The sequence below is a fragment of the Sycon ciliatum genome, chromosome 1, assembly GCF_964019385.1.
Source record: "Sycon ciliatum chromosome 1, ocSycCili1.1, whole genome shotgun sequence".
Taxonomy (NCBI): Eukaryota; Metazoa; Porifera; class Calcarea; order Leucosolenida; family Sycettidae; genus Sycon; species Sycon ciliatum.
In genome coordinates this window covers 36627700-36652136 of record NC_088643.1, presented here as the reverse complement: position 1 = coordinate 36652136, position 24437 = coordinate 36627700, and the positions used below count along the sequence as shown (strand labels likewise).

General features: G+C 45.4%; 1 protein-coding gene and 1 long non-coding RNA gene across 2 annotated transcripts in view; one reads left to right on the top strand and one right to left on the bottom strand.

The window, feature by feature from the left end:
• The window catches only part of LOC135806975 (uncharacterized), a 181266-nt gene that overhangs the window by 61496 nt on the left and 95333 nt on the right, over positions 1-24437 (bottom strand). The gene's annotated exons all lie outside the window — the stretch shown is intronic.
• On the top strand, positions 1104-22248 carry LOC135806722 (rootletin-like). The gene is made up of 8 exons (XM_065320948.1): positions 1104-1203; positions 14379-14613; positions 14800-15199; positions 15669-15807; positions 16524-16639; positions 20015-20119; positions 20946-21050; positions 22111-22248. The coding sequence occupies exons 1-8, from the start codon at positions 1104-1106 to the stop codon at positions 22246-22248; spliced, it is 1338 nt and encodes a 445-aa protein (XP_065177020.1).

Here is a 24437-nt window from a genome sequence, read left to right as displayed (position 1 = left end):
GACCATTCGACTCAGCACCCCGAAGACTACAACTGGTGAAATTTTAATTTTTGCCTTAACTTCCCCTTTAAGGCAAAAATCAAAATTTCACCAGTTGTAGTCTTCGGGGTGCTGAGTCGAATGGTCGTGGTCCGAGAAAGCTGAGACGCTCCCTTCCTACTTGAATCCCAATCGAACTCGCGCACTTCCACCGAAACTGGGTGACTGCACCCTACTACATGGGGATTTGTATGCAAAATGTCACTAAAAGCGCCATTTCGTTCTTATAAAAGCACGGATGACCGCGATTGGCCCATATGTTGTAGTCTTTTGGACGCTGAGTCGGTTTTGGTCTGAAAAGGCTGCGATGCAGCGTTCGGCCCTTATTCCCAATCGAACGTGGTTGAACAAGCGCTCACGTGCTCCTGGGTGCCCAAATCACCTGGTCACCACGCCAGTAGGCGACAACTTTCACACCAAGGTTCAACTCGAGTGACAGGACTGCACCCAAAAAAGGTCAAACAGGCTAGTAAGTTGTACCCTGCAGGCACGGTGACCAGGTGACTGGTGTACGCAGGAGCACGTGACCACTTGTTCAACCATGTTCGATTTGGAATAAAGGAGGAATGCTGCATCGCAGCCTTTTCGGACCAAAACCAGTCGACTCAGCGTCCAAAAGACTACAACATATGGGCCAATTGCAGTCATCCGTGCTTTTATAAGAACGAAATGGCGCTTTTAGTGACATTTTGCATACAAATCCCCATGTAGTAGGGCGCAGTCACCCAGTTTCGGTGGAAGTGCGCGAGTTCGATTGGGATTCAAGTAGGAAGGGAGCGTCTCAGCTTTCTCGGACCAAGACCATTCGACTCAGCACCCCGAAGACTACAACTGGTGACATTTTGATTTTTGCCTTAACTTCCCCTTTAACATGCTGTATATGAGCCATCGACTGAAAAGGTATCTTGGGACCTGATTTCAACTTTCATCAGAATGTGGCGTCAAAGTTACTGGTATTCAAAGAAAACGCGACCGCGATCAATCGTGAAGGCAGTGAAGTCAAAGACGGGTCAATCTTGAATAGGTTGTTTGCAGGTTAGATCGATTGATCCTAGGCAGCCAGAATGGCAAGTAAACGACGTAGCATTGAGTTCGTTGATGTGTCACGTCAGGACGCGTCTCTCCGGGATGAGCATAACAAGTCATTCTACGGCGATATCCCCGGTACGCAGGCAGCGAGGGCAATACTGTCGAGACCCGATAGGATATTCAATATTGCGTATGTGCCTGAGTCCTAGAGCACATGGCTGCCGCCATGCTTCTCCTATTCACTTGTGGTTGACTATGGTTATACGGTACACCGATAGGAGACCGTACACATCGACTTGTTTGCTTTTGTTTTGTTGTGTTTTGCAACCACTGAGCAATGTTCACCCAGATGTCCGGGCAACATGCATTCTCCACTATGCGCCAGCAACTGGAGAACACCCATGGCAGTGTCCACCGCTAGTCAGTCTGTTCACCAGTAAACCTGGACAAGCACAGGCTACGAGTTAGGAACGGTTCTCATTGAGAAGTACACTGGAGCAAGGCTTCTTCATCAAAAACGTGGCTGCTGCCCACCTTCTTTCTCGCAGGTAAACATGCTCACATTGATCGTAATTTATAACTAAGCTGTCTGATGAGAAACGGTGGTTACCGATGCCGAATGGGAAATTTGAAACTGCGGGCAAGGTGACTTCTGGAAACTTGTGCGACTACTGTAACAGCTTACAAATATGGTTTGAAAGTGCTGCACCACAACAACATTGGAGGCGTGATAACGCTGGCTTCTGGATCCACTTGAATCCAGGTTTATGGCTCCATACATGAGTACACGCTTTGTGGTGGTTTCCCTTCACGGTAAGGGGACACCTCCTCCGACAGTGACTGGTCCGGGCCCTCTTGGATGGGGACCCACTCCTGTTACAGAAAACCACATATGCACGCGACATGAGGCCTAGCTAGTGCCCTCCATATCGTACTTTGCTATTGGTGGAGTGCATTCAATGGAGTGCATTTAATTTGACCCAGGAGTCGTAAATCGTGTCCTAATGTCTTCGGTTTTAAGTGCAACTACTGCGAATGAGCAAAAATAAGCAAGGTGCTGCACTATAGCTCTTCTAATAGGTTTCCCAAAGGACCATGTTGGTCTGTGTCACTGTTTCTTGTGTGTGCCCAGTCTAGTTTGTCGGGGACAACCTGTGGAGAGTGGGAAATAGGATCTGTTCCCCTGTTGTGATAATTATCAATTTCGGCTCCTTCAAAACTCGCAACTGTAGGTTATTGTATATTCTATCATCCGCGTACTGCTGTGAACATGGAAATCCGGTCGAACGACACGGGGCCCGGCAGCGCCCTCAGTACGTACAGAACGTTGCATGCACAGTGCGCGTGTTGATCGTATTCGTACTCACGGCTGCATGGCCAGCATGGCCCTCAGTGTCAGTACAGAACGTTGCATGCAGTGCACGTGTTGATCACACGTGTTGATCGGATTCGTACTCACGGCTGCATGGCCAGCATGGCCCTCAGTGTCAGTACAGAACATTGCATGCAGTGCACGTGTTGATCGTATTCGTACTCGCGGCTGCATGGCCAGCATGGCCCTCAGTGTCAGTACAGAACGTTGCATGCACAGTGCACGTGTTGATCGTATTCGTACTCACGGCTGCATGGCCAGCATGGCCCTCAGTGTCAGTACAGAACGTCGCATGCACAGTGCACGTGTTGATCGTATTCGTACTCACGGCTGCGTGGCCAGCATGGCCCTGGGCCACTTGGCCTCCGACCGGATTTCCATGTCCACGACAGTAGTTGAAGACCTTTGGAGCTTTGGAAATCTGTCCAATTAGAGCCAAGCTTATTAAGCTGGAAAGCACTTTCAAAATGTTAGGTTTTGGACTGACAACTACGGTTGGATCATATCGACAATAAAAACCCTGCTCCTTTATCTGATTTTATCCAACCTCCATTGAATGTGAACAAGAAGAGCTACACGAGTCCTACAGTGAAGTGTGTGCAGTTGTTTCCATGGTTTCTACCAGTATGAGAACGAGACAATAGATAGGATTTGCCGTGCATAGCTTTGAACGAGTGAGCATGACTGGCAATCATAACAATTATTGTGATGGTAACTTTTACGATTTCTTTGAGAATATCGTTACTTGCTCCAAACTGCGCACAGTATTATGTGTGTGTGTGTGTGTGTTGCGTCTCCCTATCGTGTATGTGCGTGTGTGTGTGTGTGTTTGCTCCAGGCTTGCCATCTGCCATCCATGCTTCCCCTTATGATATATTTTGCTCCTGGAAAACCTTTTTTTTTGGGGGGGGGGGGCACTTCATTGCGGCAAGACTCTTGCTGCAATGTAGCTGCCACAAAATGACAGGTGTTCCGTTCCATTTCCCCTGGTTTCAACCATTACGAAAGGGTAAAGGGGGTGGGGTGCTGCTGGCGACTCCATGACTGCCTTCGATCAAACTTTGCCTCAAAAATGGGGTTGCAGGAAAAGGAATCTGTAAGTCTGTGAATAAATCGAAAATCTTGTGCGATTCAAGTTGCCTCTATTCAACACCTTCCTGGCCTGTATTGCGGAAGACCGCTGGTCAAGATAGTACGGCAAAAGGCCACAAAGCCTTACGACAAAACATGTTGGCTATCGATCATTGATTTTGCTATTTATAGCATTCAAGGTATTTCCTGTATGTATGCCATCACAACACACGCCCTATATAGCCTGTAGTTGTCTGCAGTATCCATATTCCTGCCCTAATAGAACTGTATTACCTATCTTGCACATTCACTGATCACGTTTGGTAGAATTATTCATGAATTCATTTGTTTGTGGATGAATTGAATTGTACTGTTGCATGTAGCATTATTATACAGCCACATCGTTCTTACTATTTCCACGCCTGCATGTCTGTTCCCACACACACCTCAGGGATCAGTACACAACTACACACTCAGCGAGTACTACACAATGTGGCCAGCGGGGAGCGAGGTGGAGCAGCACACACTCGGCCGATGATTAGTGCGACCAGCCAAGCAGAGGCGGCAACTGGTGGCTGGAGCTGACCAGACTATCAACCACAACAAACACTAAACAATATTCGACCCTCATGCCACACTATATTCATATTTTCACATTATTGCATTTCTCTCACTCAAATTCTAATATATCCACATTCTTAGTTAGGCATAGATCAGGGCAAAGTAAGAGCCCTGTAGGTCATCTCTTCTACATCCAACCAGCGCTACGGCGTCAAGTCATCGGGCCTACCATTGGTAAATATGTAGTTATGTACTGCATGCCTGGTGTATTGTACAACACCATGTTGTTTAGTAACCGTGTCCGTTACTTGTACTATCCCCATACAACAGTGGCTGTCACAGGCTGCTGTTGTGTGGGTGTATGTAACCAATCAATTGTGTCATGCTCATTCATTCCCTCTCAGGTAGGTTCAAGCACTCCACGGACACCACGGCAGCCTCGCTGATGCCCATCTCCCTGGTAACGTATATTTGGGTGGTACGTATGTAGACATTGGTAGGGTATGCATTCTGCTGTTTTGGCTTGCTAGTTCCCCATGTGACAATAGCCGGCGATGGCTGCTGTCACATGGGTGTATGCTTCTAATCCATTGTGTGAAGCTGTCTATTTTTCCTCCGCTAGACTTGCAAGGCCAATGGACCAAGATTCTTCACAGCATGGCTAAGTATAAGCCATTTGTTTGGTACGTTACACAATCTGATTTCTGCATGCAGCAATTATTCATTTCTGACTTGCAGAGTAGGTGATAGGGACATGGCCAGAGTATGTGGTTTGGATATGTTGCTCAGTTGTACGTGGAGTGTTGAGGTTACTGATGAGTAGCAGAGTTTACATGCGGTTGCTTGCTACTGGCAGGTGTGTTGGGTCGGTGAATGTGTGGCTAATACAAAAATGGATGAATTCTGAAATGGAGCAATCAATGGCAATTGCAGTCATTTTCCAGCTGTTTGTTGCTGCACAGTCATTCTTTATCCCTTTGTATTCACGACATGTGCACCAGTTTGATGCATCTGTCCGTAGCCGGTGAATGTTTGGACTGCTTTGCAACTTGTTTGTGGCTGATGATTGCATGTACAACGGGAGGTACATGCCTTGGCCACATCTCAGACCATGCCGCTTACTCTTCTACTGTGCTTGCCAGAAATTTCTTATCTGTTTGAAAACTGTGATCACCATAATTGTCGTGTACCTGGTGCTAATCATTACTGTTTGCTCCATACCTGCCCAGGTAAATCATTACAACCACCATCATTTCAATCACTACTACCGATGCAAGCCATCTCAGTACTACTGATGTCGGCCACCTCGCTACTACCGATGCAAGCCATCTCAGTACTACTGATGTCGGCCACCTCGCTACTACCGATGCAAGCCATCTCAGTACTACTGATGTCGGCCACCTCGCTACTACCGATGCAAGCCATCTCAGTACTACTGATGCCGGCCACCTCGCTACTACCGATGCCGGCCACCTCGCTACTACCGATGCCGGCCACCTCGCTACTACCGATGCCGGCCACCTCGCTACTACCGGTGCCGGCCACCTCGCTACTACCGATGCCAGTTTCCGGCCATAACGCTGCTATCGATGCCGGCCGCCTTGATGCGATACATGCTGACCACTTCGCTATCACCTATGCCGGATTCTTTGCTACTGGCCGCATCAGCCAAACGTGATACTACCAAAACTGCAAACACTAAATAGCTACTGTAAATTGCTACTACCGGCATTGACTATCGAATCACAACAGCTGTGTGACCATATCACGCCAATACCGATGCTCTCAACGCCAGCTATCACATGACTGATCACCTCTTGCATGTCACAATGACGCCGGCACCGTCAGCCTCTCTACTCTGCAGATGTCAGTCGCACTGTTACTACTGATGAGAAGCTGTCTCTCTCATCGTCCGGGTTGGATGCAGCTTGGAGGTTGCCTTCATCCCCAGCTCTAAAAAAAGGTAAAGCATTTTTCTGGAACCCATTTGTGCGGGCTTGGGAGTTAATTGCATGAACTTGCACGTTGTACCCCGGTTAGCACTAGGTCTGGGATCCCAGGAGGGTAAACTGTATGCTGACTGGAGGGTAACAATTAGAATAGACACTCTGAACTCCGATACCATAATTCCGAGTGAACAGGGAACTACAAGCACTTGCAAAATGCATGCTTCTCAATAGTGTGAAGCCTCCACTGAGTTCTCAAAGAAAGCAATTTAAATACTATTTGAGAGACCCATTCTAGGGAGCGTACGCATCTTAGAAGGCCTTTATCCACAGCAACCTCTCCTGTCCTCATGTCCCTAGTCTCCTTGCATGGCTCTTGCCGATGGAGATTTGACCACGCCTGGGATTTGTTGTGATGGCATGCACGCAGCCGTGGGATGCGCCTTTCACAGATAGATGTGTTCATTGCCGCAGCACACTCCACATGTGACATCAAAATTGTAGAACTAAAATTGCTGTTCACTAATTCGTAGATGTATTAGCCCACATGTACAGGTTATGGACACGCCGCTTGGAACGTCAATGAAGGCCACGTCATGGAGTCGCCAGCAGCTTCCCTCCTTTTATTATTTCAACATTCCCAATAAATCAGCAATGAGCATGGATCAGGAGTTGAGCCTATAATCTTTGATCCTTTCCATTGCATGGAATTTTGGCTTTCCAGAGTTTCTTCAATTGGCCGCACACCCATGTCCTTGTCTCATTGCTGACCCGAAAAATGGAACGGAACACCTGTCAATGGGGAGGGAAACTTTTAAACTCACAAAGTCTTTGAAAATCAGATCATAATTGGGGCATAAATGATGTAATGTTATTATTATAACTAAGAAACTTCAAATTCCTAAAATACACACAAAAAGGGAAAAAGCAACAGACCTATGGCCAAATTTTTCAGGTTGGCTGCCATTTTGATTCTGTATGCATTATATAGGCCCGATCTGATTGTATGCACACCATTCAAATGTATGGTTCCCATTCAAAATGTATGTACACTGTTCAAATGTATGCATGCCATTCAAATGTATGCACACCATTCAAATGTATGGTTCCCATTCAAATGTGTGTACGCCGTTCAAATGTATGGTCGCCATTCAAATGTATGCACACCATTCCAATGTATGGTTCCCATTCAGATGTATGGACTCCATTCAAATGCATGGTTCCCATTCAAATGCATAGTTCCGTCTCAAATGTATTGTTGCCATTCAAATGCATGGTTTTCATTCACCCACATTTTAAGGTTTTAAACTTATCTCCTATAAAAAGGGATACAACAGAATCGACCTACAAGTGCAGCAGCGTTGGCTAGATGTGGTTAGCTGGCACCTCAGCGCAGTACAGATTACCTGAATGTCTCTCTCTGTGCATAGCTGCTAGGGTTGTGATATTTGTTGGTACGTTGGCGGGAAAACAGTGCACGTGAGTTATGTGTGACCAACGCAATTACTAGTGATTTTAAACGGAGAGAGCAGTGAAGCCTGTCAAAAAAGACCGCTCAAGGAACCTTCAACATGTGGTCTCTGTTACCAGGTGGTCTCCTTATCCAGGGTCACTAGACTTGAAATAGCATTGGCCCTGATAATAGTGGTCGCCATATCCGAGTCGTTGCCTTGACAGGTTTTACAAGAGCATAATACTTACTCCCTGATTGTCTTGGCATGCACGCTGCCATACGGGATTGTTGTGTAACTGCAGGTGACATATCTAATCAATTCGTTCGTCGTTGTCAGCGTGTAAACGAAGTACTGCTTGCCTTGAGTCAACAACACGGAATTCACGAGCTACTATAGCTCTTACTACGGCGTTGCATGTTGTTTGTACATTTACAATCACGTACAAGTTGTGTCACGATGCAATGCATACCAATTTATTTCACTACACGTACTACCAAGAGTAGATAAACAAGAGTGTGCAACTCCGGATCTCTTCTGCAGATACCCTCGCCCACGGCGGAATTTTTTGTTGACGTCACCTTTTTTCAGAAGAACGCGCATTTCGCCGCAGAGCAGTGTGAGAGCACGTGCTGGGCACCGACCTTGTAGTGTATTATTGTAGTGTAAAGCCGGCCAAGAGCACGAGGGAAAACTTTCCGAAAGACTCGCAGCTCGTGCGTCGTCGAAAAGATTACGTCAACAAAAAATTCCGCCGTGGGCCAACCCATCCGCGAGTTGCACACTCTTGTTTATCTACTATTGGTACTACCCGTAACACATCAATTCTTACTTCGTAGATGTTTAGGTCCGGTCTTGCGTGACAGAGATAGTTAGTAGGGACTTAAGACCATTTTTTCTAATCGTTTTTTGTGGCTTGTGTTTTGCTTTTTGGATAGGTTAGAGCTTCCTGAGGAGTTTGGTCTTTAGTTTTTCTAAATCGGACAAAGGAAAAAGTCACAACCAAAATACTCATCGCCTATCACCGGATTTTTCCGACAAATGTCCCACACATTTGAGATCAGAGAGATATGTCAAACTGAGAGAACCCACTTTCCTTAGCAACGCATAGCAACCGCACACCAGATCCAAAAACAATCTTGATTCTCCGCATGAAATAGCTGAATAGCATGGTTTACAATGTAGTGGTTAGTAACAGGAGACATTGATGATACGGTCCTGAGATTGCTTCGGATTGTTGGTGTCAAGAAAAAGAATGGTCACGGAAGAGGCACCTATCTACTTCCTCCGCCCAAGCAAAATGTTCGCTTATCTTTACAGTTTTTACTGATACATTCCAGGTTCTCAGAACGGCTTATAACGACTCGGAATGAGTTGAGGAGTCGTTGAACATCAAGAGAAACTCTCCAATTCCAAAAATGTAGAAGGCATCCTTTGTCGCGAACCATGGACATACCCTTTACATAAACCACTCGAAGCAGACCATTTTTTCCTTAGTGCCCAATTTTCTTGTGAATCAAGACTGAAGAATATTTACAAGGGGAGAGCGATAATATAGGTGAGTCGGAGTGCATGCCTGTAGCAGTAGTGTGCCGTGAAAGTGTCTTGCGTACAGTGTCAGCAGAAATATACAAGCGATAAATATACAAACGCATCGAATTTAGCTCCCAAGGAGTAGCGAAGAATCAAAGAGAAGCAAGAAGAGCACCAAGTTGTGGAACTAAAACAGCTCCACGTGCATGTAGCTGAAAGGGTGACACATAAATATACGCACGGTGCAACGAGTCCAACTGTGAGCATGAAAATGGATAGTGAAGGCCATCAAAGATGCCGATAGTCGTACACACAGTCCGTGTTGGATGTCAGTGCGTGTGCAAACCAAAGTGCATGGGTTCAAAGGGTGCCCGGAACGGAAACATTAGAAATGCAACGAATTGCAAGGTGAGAAAAAGGGTGCCCAGAATCCGCGATATTCATGTTAAAACAAAATGGCGTCACGATTTATTGAAAGTGGTATAGTTGGTGGTATGAGTGTTCAAAACCATTTGAACTTCATACTGTTCGTCTTCTTTTTGACATGCTCTCTTTCCATCGTCCTTAGCTTTTGTTTGTTGTGAGCTGTTTTGGCTTTCTCCTGTACCTCTGGGGGATGCCAAGTGATGGTTTTGAGAGGCTGGTGATGGCTGTGAGCGAGAGTTTGCCGATCGGCGTCGTCCTCGCTGTAGCGATGAAAATACTAGTTACTGCGCACCTGGCAGATATCACAACACGTCGAAGCGTCCAGGAGCAAAGGAATCTTGGGTTTTCACTGGAATCTAGTTCCTCCAGCATCGTGTAGCCCACCGTCGGTGAATGGCGGTCCAGAAAGGTCGAACCTGGTCTTCTGCAGCATCTCGCAGTCCTGCGAGGCACACCGTGTACGCCTGCCATGTATTGTGCAAATAAAACTCATGCAGTAGTGGACTCTACAGTGATGAGTCTCAGCCTGTATGCTGCAAAAGACACAGGAAATGTGACTGGTGCCTGTACACGCAGTGACTGGAGGCCAACACCCCAGTCTTCTCCTGCAGGATCTGTTTGACATTGACATTATGCAGTAGGTCGGCATTGACCTGGTTTGGCAGCTATCGTAATAGTATCTGCCTGGTTGGATGTAGCAGGTTGGTGTTTGCTCGTCGTCCAGTCCGGAATTTTCTTGTAACTCACGGTGGAGTACGCGCAGGGTTTGTGATCATCCCTGTTCACTTCAATATTATGAAACACAACGTTCCCTTTGTCACTCATCTTATCCTGAGTACTGAATTTGCTGACAATATTGCACCACACTTGTCACAACCTACCGCCACTGCTGGCGGTGGCGACTGGTTCGTCAATGGCGGTGACCAGGCTGACTGACTAGCTTCGAGACAGCGGCCTCGTTGTCAACCCCGCGGCAGCCTAAAGGTTGATTTTATCGATCCAGCCTCAGCGCCATGTTGACGATGCCCTAGTGACTGTGTGTCATGGATTGCCTTGCCATCAGCAGTCATTGCCGTCCACCTTGGTGCAGCCCTCAACAACTGGCTCAGCCCATGGGAGTCTCAAGTGGACAAAGTTGTTGCCAAAGTAGCTCAGAGGATTGGTGCATCGTGGTGTAGGTGAGCACATAACTAGAACTTCCAGCTCCTATTTGTCCAGGCTGCGATACTATGTGACATGCTGTACTGCACATTCTTTTCAGCACTGCAAGGCCGGCAGGCGGACCGACTGCAGGGGCCGCGCACATGCAGGCCGCCTGTTGCCAGTGCAGCATTCTGGAACGTTCCTTCCTTCTGAGATCCGTGGAATAATAACTTTCTTTGCTTCAAAGCAAGTTGCTTACCTTTCTGTTGTGCTCCTAGTGTCCTTACAACAATAACCTACAGCAATGTTTTATTTTCCTTTCCATTCCCCAACCAATGAATACTACAATGTCGATTCTATTTCTGAATACTTTAGTGTGTGCCTGCGCACGCACGTGTGTTTGTGTGTGTTTGTATACCTCACTCGCCACTCGAAGTTCTGTTCCCCATCACTGGAACACTGCCTGTTCTTTCAGGACCTGCGGATGGGCATTCAATGATTGTATTGTGTGTGTGTGTGTGTGTGTGTGTGTGTGTGTGTGTTTCATTCAGAATCAGATCCGCTATCGTTGCTATAAGAGAAAATCTGTGGGTTCACATCCAGTGCATTTGTAGATTTGCGTGCTTTTCTCGCCACGGGCGCATACATGGGACATTGTGTGTGTGTGTGTGTGTGTGTGTGTGTGTGTGCGTGCGTCTGTGTGTATGGGGATATTGTCTGTATCGGCTTTTGGTACTGATGTTCAGGTCTGTGCTTGAATGTGTGAACATGAAATTGTTCGGTTCTGTGCATGCTATTGCTATGTTGTACTTCAAGTATATTATTGTATGTATGTGTGCATTTCCATGAACAGTGTAGATGAGCGTGGAGAGTGCATTCGTCCCTCATCAACCACTTCCCTTTGGGCTTACGAGAGTTTTTTCTGCGTACCTCTCATTTTTGTTTGTTTCTCTCTGATACTGTATTGATGCCGGTACCTGTACCTCGATGTGCTCCTCTATCTGCAGTCGCCTTTAACCTTCGGTCAAGTTAACGTTTATTGTGCTCTATTTATCGTGCGAATCAAAATAAACAATAATAACACAAGTCGTGCTAGAGTGACGACATGTGCGTGTAGTAGGGTTGATGCGATGGGACGTTATAATTAGGTGGAACAGAACACACATTGGGCAAATTGATTGGGCATCATTGATTGTGCTCAGTCTAAACAGTGAACATAATAATTATCTCCAGTGACAGATTGTAGCGGCTAGCCTCCAATAGGTAGCTGGCACTAGTCGCTACCGCTTGTTTGACAGGTGCCGCCAGAACCCCTGTTGTGTCATGCTATAGATGCACATGCCCTATTCTGGGGCATACTGAGGTACTTTGATTTTGTTGACTGCATGTAGACAGCATCCAATAGTAGTACTCGTAGACCTTGGCTCTTTGTAGGTCAACCACCATCGCATGGATCGATCGGTGACTATGCACTTGGAGGTTGGAATAGCTCGCGCTGAACAGATCTTGCCATGGCCCAGGGAGTGAACTCGCTTACTCGACTATCCCGGTTTTAGTTAACCAGCATGAGTGGTGCAATTTGTCCATACCATGTTGCGAGCTCACAGTTGTTTGGGCAGGTTTTGAGCTGCACCACGAAACAAAGCGAAACTTAACGGCGTGACTGTAGAGCAAGGAAGCGGCGAGACGGCACTTCCAGGACGAGACAGGCAGTAGAGATAAGTTCACAGCACGAGCAACCTCTCAAACCCTGCCGGTACTCCACAGTTACAAGAAAATGTCGGACTGGACGACGCGCCAATGCAAACCTGCTACATCCACCCAGGCAGATAGCTGCCAAACCAGGCCAATGTCGACCCACTGCATACCGGTATGTCAATGTCAAACAGATCCTGCAGGAGAAGACTGGGATGATATTGGCGTCCAGGGTACGGACACCAGTCACATTTCCTGCGTCTTTTGCAGCATACAGGATAGACTCATCACTATAAAGTCCACTACTTCGTGATTTTTATTTGTAGAATACATGACAGGCGTATTCAGTGTGCCTCGCAGGACTGCGAGATGCTGCAGAAGACCAGGCTCGACCTTTCTGGACCGCCATTCACCGACGGTGGGCTACACGATGCTGGAGGAACTAGATTCCAGTGAAAACCCAAGATTCCTTTGCTCCTGGACGCTCCGACGTGTTGTGATATCTGCCAGGTGCGCAGTAACTAGTATTTTCATCGCTATAGCGAGGACGACGCCGATCGGCAAACTCTCGCTCACAGCCATCACCAGCCTCTCAAAACCATCACTTGGCATCCCCCAGAGGTATAGGAGAAAGCCAAAACAGCTCTCAACAAACAAAAGCTAAGGACGATGGAAAGAGAGCATGTCAAAAAGAAGACGAACAGTATGAAGTTCAAAATGGGTTTGAACACTCGTGCCACCAACTATACCACTTTCAATAAATCGTGACGCCATTTTGTTTTAACACGCATACGGTCCATTGAACCTTAGAAATGCAACGAAGTGCAAAGTGAAAAAGGGGTGTCACAAAGGGATGCGAGTGATTGAACGTACAAATCATGCACTGAACAAGGATACATGTATACTAGCTGTGAATTCTTGGTTATATACATGCATTGTGCTCGTGACTACGAATAAATCCGATCGCATTCGCGACATCCTTTGTCATCAGCCGACGCAGCACTTGTTGTCGGGTAGTACTTCGCACTTTCCAGAAGCGCAAATATTTTCTATCGACACTTTTTTCCCAAGCGCTTCACCTCCTTCACGAGTACGATCGGTTGTGTTTCTTTCCAGCCGAAGCTGGCGAGCTCAGTCAGCGTCGCTTTGCTGGACCGTTCACGTTGACATCAGGCGAATGAGCTGGGCGAGTGACAACCCTGTCATCGAAGCCTTTCTTTTCCAACTGTTTTGCCCAGTGCCGATTCTGGTTCATTTTGCAGTATGTGGGCGAGCGTCGCTGAGTGGCTTTCTCAGCTTCAAGCTCGCGTGCATTTTTACCGTACACACACCTTGAGCAGGATGCAATCAAACACACTAAACTTTTCGCAACATGACACCTCTGCTCTGTACTCCAGTGCCAGCAGTGGTACTCTAGCAGCACCCACCTTGACTAGTGACTGACTTCGTGTCTTTTTTACCAGTTCACTCGCATTCAACGCGCTCTACTCTAGATGTTTCTTTACTCTTTGCCGACTTGTTTGGAACTGGTACGCCTGAACGAGCAGATTTGTGTGATGGTGAAGTGCACAAGATGCAAAAATTGCTGTCAGACACCTGTCATTGGGCTGAAGGAGATACTAGTAAGCGAAAATGTTGCCTGGGCGGAGGAAGTATTGCATTAGGTAGGTAACAGCATGCTAGGATTCACTTGACAGGTATTTACTTGCCTTGGGAAGATCAATGAAATGAAATGAAACGTCTGAAGCGTTTGTTCCCGATTAGTACCAGAACCCTTGGCACTGGACCTGCTCACCGCTGCAAAAATTCAGCCACCGGTGGTTTGGACTTGGTGGAAAAGTAGATTCACACGCTTCCAGGCCGCCACCAACTTTCAACGGAGTCGGCAGAAGTCCAAATCTCCATCGACATGGCACTCATCAGCAAGACGTCACTCTGCCAGCTAGGCTCCCAGATTCCTCATCCTTTTCCCCTCACTGGAACATATGTTGGTGGCCAGACGCTGGCTGTATGTTTGCATACGTGTGTGTGTGTGCGTGTGTGTGTGCGTGTCCGTGTGTGTGTGTGTGTGTGTGTGTTTGTTTGTTCGTTCTTTGCTGCATGGCAATACAGGCGCTTCTAGCCGGTCAGCTGCCGTGGAGTTACTTAGACCAGTGGACACGTCCCAGCATGTCAGCTTTGCAGCACAGCCGTCAGTACATACTGTGTCCGCAGATAACGGTGGGCCGGTGATAATGCAGAAAGTCGATGATGGTGTGTCAGACAGCCTTGTTTCCTGTGATGACATGAGCCAGGACGAGTTGGAGTCTGAGTTCGACAACCTGGTGCGCCTCTTGGAAGTTTCCAGGTATAGTGTGTGCTGTGGTGTACTGTGTGTACTTGAGTTGGAACCATTGCTGAGATGATGTGAAACCTGACTGTTACTGCAAGGGTGTTCAGTTCCTGATCACTCTGTTGATCCCGCATACTGTGCTGTGCTGTGCTCGCGCTGTGCTGCCATGTGCCATGCTATGCTGCGGTTATCGACCTACAGAAAAGACACCGGTGCTCTCCAAGCAAAGGTCAGAGAGCAAAACAATCAAATATACACCCTGCAGCGCGACTTGGCCGGTGCTTCGGCTCAGTTAGCTGACCTTCAGGCAAGTCGCACCCAGGAGAGTATGGAGATTGAGAGATGCCTGAAGCAGGAGTTGAATGCCAAGCATGAGCTGATCCAGCGTCAGCTTGGTGAGATAAGGACGATGAAAGAAGAGAGCCAGCGCCATAGTACTGACATGGAAGCCCAGGTGGCTGAAACACAGTATGCACATCAGTTACTTGAGGCAAGTCACGGCGTGGAGAGTGACCAACGTCAAGAGCTCAAACAAGCACGCATGCAATGGAAAAGCGGTGTACGTGCACACCGACAAGAGTTATCTCATCTGAACGAGAAGGTTATTTCATTGAAAGTGCCGCCGGTGCTTGGCACATGCCATTTAACCTTGACTGCACTATGATGTGAAGCAGCAATGTTTGCTGTCCAAACTGCTGCTCAGATCTGCTGCCAGGATGTGTTTGACGGAAGAGTGGCTTACAGTAGTTAGTGCCAGAACCAGTTGATGCTGGTAGTGAAATGCATAATGGTTCAATGGTTCTGGTCAGTTACTTTATTCAAGACTCTATTTGGGGGGGGGGGGGGGTATGTTGGGTAATTTACCATTACATGCGTGTTCTGCCCTTCGTGTGTATCATTTCCTTGTGTTGGATTGCCTATGCATGTACCTGTTTATACAGGTACATGCATAGGCAATCCAACACAAGGAAATGATACAGGAGCAGGATATAAATACATGTGCTAGACTAGTAATGGGTCAGGAAATGAATGCCACTCGGCTTTGTGCTTGCCAATCTCTTCCTTGGCAGCATCAGAAAACCTTTAGCTTGGCTGAAGTGGGAGCGCGCTGCCAGGCACAGAACCATGATCGAGTCATTCGGGATCAGAGTGCAGCATTGGCAACGCTAAGGCGCGGAGAAACACGGAGTCCTGCAGCGACTACGCCCGGTGAGTCCGTCCAAACAGCTCTCAGATATACTTACAGGGGAGTTGCATAGTGGCGTAGTGTAAAACGTGTGAAAACTCCACCGGCACTACTAACTAACTTATAGAGCCTGTGAATAGTGTAGCGGGAGGAGGTTCTATGGTGACATACATCACGTGTTTTTCCGGTTGTAAGTCGACCTTTTACGACTTAAAATAGACGGAGAAAGGGTGGGGGTCGACTTACAACCCGGGATTCGACTTATAACCGGGAACTATCAGTATCTTACAAAAATGACCTGCACTGCATGCACGAGTGCACCATGTGTACACATTGTTGCCAGTTTATTGGCATTTTTTTTCAAGGATTGGGACGTTATGCCCTCCAATAAGGAATGTTTACATGATTTGTTGATGTGTTAGTAGCAGGAGGTGGTTAGTAGTGCTTCTTTGGGTGAAAACTTTAAAATGCAGAATTGATACGGGGGTCGACCTATAACCGGGGTCGACTTACAACCGGTAAAATACGGTATGTACAATGTAATAGCATAGCGTTCATTTTCTTCATGTGGCCGTTCTTTACTATCCTCTGATAATATTTGTTGCCACACTCGGGATCCCCTGTATGAAAGATGTTTAATCTACCAACACTAGTGTAGCAGTGTGCACCCATTGTCCTGCATGACTCATTCAATGTGCTATTTAGTACATCTTCTGTGCACTGCTTTTGAAATATCCAGGTCTATCCTCTTCAGCACGTATGGATGTTGACAGCCAACAGCTCCAGGACACACGGCGTCAGCTTGCATTGCAGAACAAAGCTGCACTGGCCACCACCGCTGAGCTTCTAACCACGGTGAGTTGACAGACAGTGTGTATACAGTCAAATCTGCCGTTAGCGACCTCTGCTGTAGGCGACCATCTACCGTTAGCGACCGATTTTCCGTGCACCAACGGTTTCACATACAAACTGATCTGTCCAGAGCGACCATCTGCTGTGCGCGACCAGCGACCGCGATTTCATGCACGGTGGCTGCATTCAAATCTGCTGTAAGCGACCGCGACCCAGGTTCAGTAAGGTGCGAAACTGTACTTGCCAGTGCGCTGTCAACTGCAAAGTGTGAAAATGCGCTGTCTTGCAAGTGCGATCGACTGGCGCCTGGCCTGTAGGCTGTACTGAGGCTGTGCTGTAGCTCTCAAGTCCAGGCAGTGTCGATCTACTGCTGTGTCGCATACGCGTACTATACGGGTATGGTCGTCGTTGAATATCCAATAAAATGATATTAAAAATCACATTATTCTCGTCGATTTGAGTACATGGAAGCATATACCTGGTATGCCGGATTTACCATACATCTGCCGTAGGAGACCATCTGCCGTAAGCGACCGCTTTTTCTTGCACCAAGGGGCGGTCGCTTACGACAGATTTGACTGTATCTACATGCCGGTTACACATGGATGTGTGCGTGTAGCGTGCATGTGCATGCATGTGAGTGGTGTGTGAGCCGTGGGCATACACACACACACACACACACACACACACACACACACACACACACACACATTTCAGCATGGTCACATAAATATGTGGTGCTTCTTTTTAAATGTAACCGTTACATGTACATGTGGCGACCTTGCTGCTGTGTGTACGTATCATAGTATCATGTGGCAACCTTGCTGCTGTGTGTACGTATCATAGTATCATGTGGCAACCTTGCTGCTGTGTGTACGTATCATAGTATCATGTGGCGACCTTGCTGCTGTGTGTACGTATCATAGTATCATGTGGCAACCTTGCTGCTGTGTGTACGTATCATAGTATCATGTGGCAACCTTGCTGCTGTGTGTACGTATCATAGTATCATGTGGCAACCTTGCTGCTGTGTGTACGTATCATAGTATCATGTGGCAACCTTGCTGCTGTGTGTACGTATAATAGTATCATGTGGCAACCTTGCTGCTGTGTGTACGTATCATAGTATCATGTGGCAACCTTGCTGCTGTGTGTACGTATCATAGTATCATGTATTCATGTTTTCATGGAGCTTCCCAGAGCTCTGGGGTTGGTTGTTGAAAAAAAGCAAGAGAGAAATACTAAAGCTACCAAAGCAGAGTCTCCTTTTGGCCATTACCGTAGTGCACCGACTTTCTACTTGTAAGCAAGTCCTTTCAAGATCGGGCATACTGAAAGATCACACATGGGACTATTTTGTATGTGTTGTTATATCCTGCCTTCCTATTTCTACTGAGTCTGTGGTCTACTGTTGTCATGCCTTGAACCCTGTACTTTGCAGACATCTTCCAACAACAGTGAGTATGAGCTAATTCGCAACCAACTAGAGGCAGAGCGCCACGCTTAGTATGAACTCTTGGCCACGCTAGAGGAAAGCGAGAAAGTGGTAAGTTCTGACAGCGAGGGATATATCAGCTAGGTGATGCTCAGCACATGGATGTGGACATCAGGCTGGTCGTGTCATGTTGAAACTAACGTGATATGTAGATATCTGTGGTATCTGTATACATTCAGAAAGTACCAAATACTTCTAAGGAAGAGGGCCTAATATTAGGAAGAGGATCAAGTATTACAGTCATGTGTTATATAGGGTGTATCTGTTATATAGGGTGTATCTGTTATATAGGGTGTATCTGTTATATAGGGTGTATCTGTTATATAGGGTGTATCTGTTATATAGGGTGTATCTGTTATATAGGGTGTATCTGTTATATAGGGTGTATCTGTTATATAGGGTGTATCTGTTATATAGGGTGTATCTGTTATATAGGGTGTATCTGTTATATAGGGTGTATCTGTTATATAGGGTGTATCTGTTATATAGGGTGAATCTGTTATATAGGGTGTATCTGTTATATAGGGTGTATCTGTTATATAGGGTGTATCTGTTATATAGGGTGCATCTGTTATATAGGGTGCATCTGTTATATAGGATGTATCTGTTATATAGGGTGCATCTTTTATATAGGGTGCATCTGTTATATAGGGTGTATCTGTTATAGGGTGCATCTGTTATATAGGGTGCATCTGTTATATAGGGTGCATCTGTTATATAGGGTGTATCTGTTATATAGGGTGTATCTGTTATATAGGGTGTATCTGTTATATAGGGTGTATCTGTTATATAGGGTGTATCTGTTATATAGGGTGTATCTGTTATATAGGGTGAATCTGTTATATAGGGTGTATCTGTTATATAGGGTGTATCTGTTATATAGGGTGTATCTGTTATATAGGGTGTATCTGTTATATAGGGTGTATCTGTTATATAGGGTGCATCTGTTATATAGGGTGCATCTGTTATATAGGGTGCATCTGTTATATAGGGTGCATCTGTTATATAGGGTGCATCTGTTATATAGGGTGCATCTGTTATATAGGGTGCATCTGTTATATAGGGTGCATCTGTTATATAGGGTGCATCTGTTATATAGGGTGCATCTGTTATATAGGGTGTATCTGTTATATAGGGTGTATCTGTTATATAGGGTGTATCTGTTATATAGGGTGTATCTGTTATATAGGGTGTATCTGTTATATAGGGTGTATCTGTTATATAGGGTGTATCTGTTATATAGGGTGTATCTGTTATATAGGGTGCATCTGTTATATAGGGTGCATCTGTTATATAGGGTGCATCTGTTATATAGGGTGCATCTGTTATATAGGGTGAATCTGTTATATAGGGTGCATCTGTTATATAGGGTGCATCTGTTATATAGGGTGCATCTGTTATATAGGGTGCATCTGTTATATAGGGTGCATCTGTTATATAGGGTGCATCTGTTATATAGGGTGCATCTGTTATATAGGGTGTATCTGTTATATAGGGTGTATCTGTTATATAGGGTGCATCTGTTATATAGGGTGCATCTGTTATATAGGGTGCATCTGTTATATAGGGTACATCTGTTATATAGGGTGCATCTGTTATATAGGGTGTATCTGTTATATAGGGTGTATCTGTTATATAGGGTGTATCTGTTATATAGGGTGTATCTGTTATATAGGGTGTATCTGTTATATAGGGTGTATCTGTTATATAGGGTGTATCTGTTATATAGGGTGTATCTGTTATATAGGGTGTATCTGTTATATAGGGTGTATCTGAAGAGATCACACATGGGAGTATTTTGTTTGTGTTGTTATATCCTGCCTTCCTATTTCTACTGAGTCTGTGGTCTACTGTTGTCATGCCTTGAACCCTGTACTTTGCAGACATCTTCCAACAACAGTGAGTATGAGCTAATTCGCAACCAACTAGAGGCAGAGCGCCACGCTCAGCATGAACTCTTGGCCACGCTAGAGGAGAGCGAGAAAGTGGTAAGTTCTGACAGCGAGGGATATATCAGCTAGGTGATGCTCAGCACATGGATGTGGACATCAGGCTGGTCGTGTCATGTTGAAACTAACGTGATATGTAGATATCTGTGGTATCTGTATACATTCAGAAAGTACCAAATACTTCTAAGGAAGAGGGCCTAATATTAGGAAGAGGATCAAGTACTACAGTCATGTGTTATATAGGGTGTATCTGTTATATAGGGTGTATCTGTTATATAGGGTGTATCTGTTATATAGGGTGTATCTGTTATATAGGGTGAATCTGTTATATAGGGTGCATCTGTTATATAGGGTGCATCTGTTATATAGGGTGCATCTGTTATATAGGGTGCATCTGTTATATAGGGTGCATCTGTTATATAGGGTGCATCTGTTATATAGGGTGCATCTGTTATATAGGGTGTATCTGTTATATAGGGTGCATCTGTTATATAGGGTGCATCTGTTATATAGGGTGCATCTGTTATATAGGGTGCATCTGTTATATAGGGTACATCTGTTATATAGGGTGCATCTGTTATATAGGGTGTATCTGTTATATAGGGTGTATCTGTTATATAGGGTGTATCTGTTATATAGGGTGTATCTGTTATATAGGGTGTATCTGTTATATAGGGTGTATCTGTTATATAGGGTGTATCTGTTATATAGGGTGTATCTGTTATATAGGGTGTATCTGTTATATAGGGTGTATCTGAAGAGATCACACATGGGAGTATTTTGTTTGTGTTGTTATATCCTGCCTTCCTATTTCTACTGAGTCTGTGGTCTACTGTTGTCATGCCTTGAACCCTGTACTTTGCAGACATCTTCCAACAACAGTGAGTATGAGCTAATTCGCAACCAACTAGAGGCAGAGCGCCACGCTCAGCATGAACTCTTGGCCACGCTAGAGGAGAGCGAGAAAGTGGTAAGTTCTGACAGCGAGGGATATATCAGCTAGGTGATGCTCAGCACATGGATGTGGACATCAGGCTGGTCGTGTCATGTTGAAACTAACGTGATATGTAGATATCTGTGGTATCTGTATACATTCAGAAAGTACCAAATACTTCTAAGGAAGAGGGCCTAATATTAGGAAGAGGATCAAGTACTACAGTCATGTGTTATATAGGGTGTATCTGTTATATAGGGTGTATCTGTTATATAGGGTGTATCTGTTATATAGGGTGTATCTGTTATATAGGGTGTATCTGTTATATAGGGTGTATCTGTTATATAGGGTGTATCTGTTATATAGGGTGTATCTGTTATATAGGGTGTATCTGTTATATAGGGTGTATCTGTTATATAGGGTGTATCTGTTATATAGGGTGTATCTGTTATATAGGGTGTATCTGTTATATAGGGTGCATCTGTTATATAGGGTGCATCTGTTATATAGGGTGCATCTGTTATATAGGGTGCATCTGTTATATAGGGTGAATCTGTTATATAGGGTGCATCTGTTATATAGGGTGCATCTGTTATATAGGGTGCATCTGTTATATAGGGTGCATCTGTTATATAGGGTGCATCTGTTATATAGGGTGCATCTGTTATATAGGGTGCATCTGTTATATAGGGTGTATCTGTTATATAGGGTGTATCTGTTATATAGGGTGCATCTGTTATATAGGGTGCATCTGTTATATAGGGTGCATCTGTTATATAGGGTACATCTGTTATATAGGGTGCATCTGTTATATAGGGTGTATCTGTTATATAGGGTGTATCTGTTATATAGGGTGTATCTGTTATATAGGGTGTATCTGTTATATAGGGTGTATCTGTTATATAGGGTGTATCTGTTATATAGGGTGTATCTGTTATATAGGGTGTATCTGTTATATAGGGTGTATCTGTTATATAGGGTGTATCTGAAGAGATCACACATGGGAGTATTTTGTTTGTGTTGTTATATCCTGCCTTCCTATTTCTACTGAGTCTGTGGTCTACTGTTGTCATGCCTTGAACCCTGTACTTTGCAGACATCTTCCAACAACAGTGAGTATGAGCTAATTCGCAACCAACTAGAGGCAGAGCGCCACGCTCAGCATGAACTCTTGGCCACGCTAGAGGAGAGCGAGAAAGTGGTAAGTTCTGACAGCGAGGGATATATCAGCTAGGTGATGCTCAGCACATGGATGTGGACATCAGGCTGGTCGTGTCATGTTGAAACTAACGTGATATGTAGATATCTGTGGTATCTGTATACAGTCAGAAAGTACCAAATACTTCTAAGGAAGAGGGCCTAATATTAGGAAGAGGATCAAGTACTACAGTCATGTGTTATATAGGGTGTATCTGTTATATAGGGTGTATCTGTTATATAGGGTGTATCTGTTATATAGGGTGTATCTGTTATATAGGGTGTATCTGTTATATAGGGTGTATCTGTTATATAGGGTGTATCTGTTATATAGGGTGTATCTGTTATATAGGGTGTATCTGTTATATAGGGTGTATCTGTTATATAGGGTGTATCTGTTATATAGGGTGTATCCGTCATATAGGGTGTATCTGTTATATAGGGTGCATCTGTTATATAGGGTGCATCTGTTATATAGGGTGCATCTGTTATATAGGGTGCATCTGTTATATAGGGTGCATCTGTTATATAGGGTGCATCTGTTATATAGGGTGCATCTGTTATATAGGGTGCATCTGTTATATAGGGTGCATCTGTTATATAGGGTGTATCTGTTATATAGGGTGTATCTGTTATCTAGGGTGTATCTGTTATATAGGGTGTATCTGTTATATAGGGTGTATCTGTTATATAGGTTGTATCTGTCAAATAGGGTGTATCTGTGATATAGGGTGTATCTGTTATATAGGGTGTATCTGTTATATAGGGTGTATCTGTTATATAGGTTGTATCTGTCATATAGGGTGTATCTGTGATATAGGGTGTATCTGTTATATAGGGTGCATCTGTTATATAGGGTGCATCTGTTATATAGGGTGCATCTGTTATATAGGGTGTATCTGTTATATAGGGTGCATCTGTTATATAGGGTGTATCTGTTATATAGGTTGTATCTGTCATATAGGGTGTATCTTTACTTATAAAAGAGAGGCACCTGTGACGTGTGTCTGTGTGTGTGTGTGTGTGTGTGTGTGTCACGCTCCTTATAAAGAAGAGGCACCTGTGACGTGTGTTTTTGTGTCACGCTGAAGCGCTGCGGAGCAGCGCTGCCCTAGGCCCTGGCCTGAGCACGCGAAGGGTGCGAACAGTGTAGCACAGTGCAGCTAGCGGCCGCAGAAGCACTGAGCACGCGAAGCGTGCGAATCGTGTAGCTAGCGGAAGCAGCCACAGAAGCACTGAGCACGCGCGAAGCGTTCGAATCGTGTAGCCACCACCACGTGCTGAGCACGCGAAGCGTGCGAACAGTGTACATGGTGTAGGTACGTAGACCCGGGTGCTCGAATCAGAAACGATTTTACAGGTGTGCAATTTCTCATCTGTAAATCTCAACAATGTCAGAATATACTTTCGGAGAGGGGATGGAACAGGGAAGAGAGTCTGGCTTGACCCACCCAGCAGGAATTCAGAACATGGGTGCGCTACAACACAAGCTACAGACGCAGTAAAATTGTCGTATTTCCTTCGGATTTTTTATTTCTACGGTGGTAGCGCTTATACTTATACTATAGCAGACACGATCAGTACGAGTAGCAGTAGCAGCCGCGCGCAGAAGCACTGAGCACGCGAAGCGTGCGAATCATGTAGCCACCTAGCCTAGGCCATAGGTAGCACTAGCAGCCGCACAAGCGCTGCGGACCACGTGAACCGTTCTCTGCAAATAGAAACATCTCCAACAAAAGGATACAAAAGATCTGCACTGACTGCACTCTGCATCTGATCTGCAGTGAAGAGCGCATCGCACTTTTGTTCGTAAGTTTTTGAATTTTTTGAGCCGCTTCATCCGCCACCAGGTGATGGACAACCCTGACCAGCCTCCCGAAGGCGTAACAGACGTCCCTCCTTCTCCTTCCAACGATGAAGAACCTCCCTCACCAGGACTTCAGCGGTCTGGCCACCACCACGTGCTGAGCACGTGTGCTGTTCATGTACTTGCTTCACCCGCATGCCACATTCGGCCAGGCAACGCTGGCGGGGGTGCTGCTAGTCTGTTATATAGGGTGTATCTGTTATATAGGGTGCATCTGTTATATAGGGTGCATCTGTTATATAGGGTGCATCTGTTATATAGGGTGTATCTGTTATATAGGGTGTATCTGTTATATAGGGTGTATCTGTTATATAGGGTGTTATATCTGTTATATAGGGTGCATCTGTTATATAGGGTGC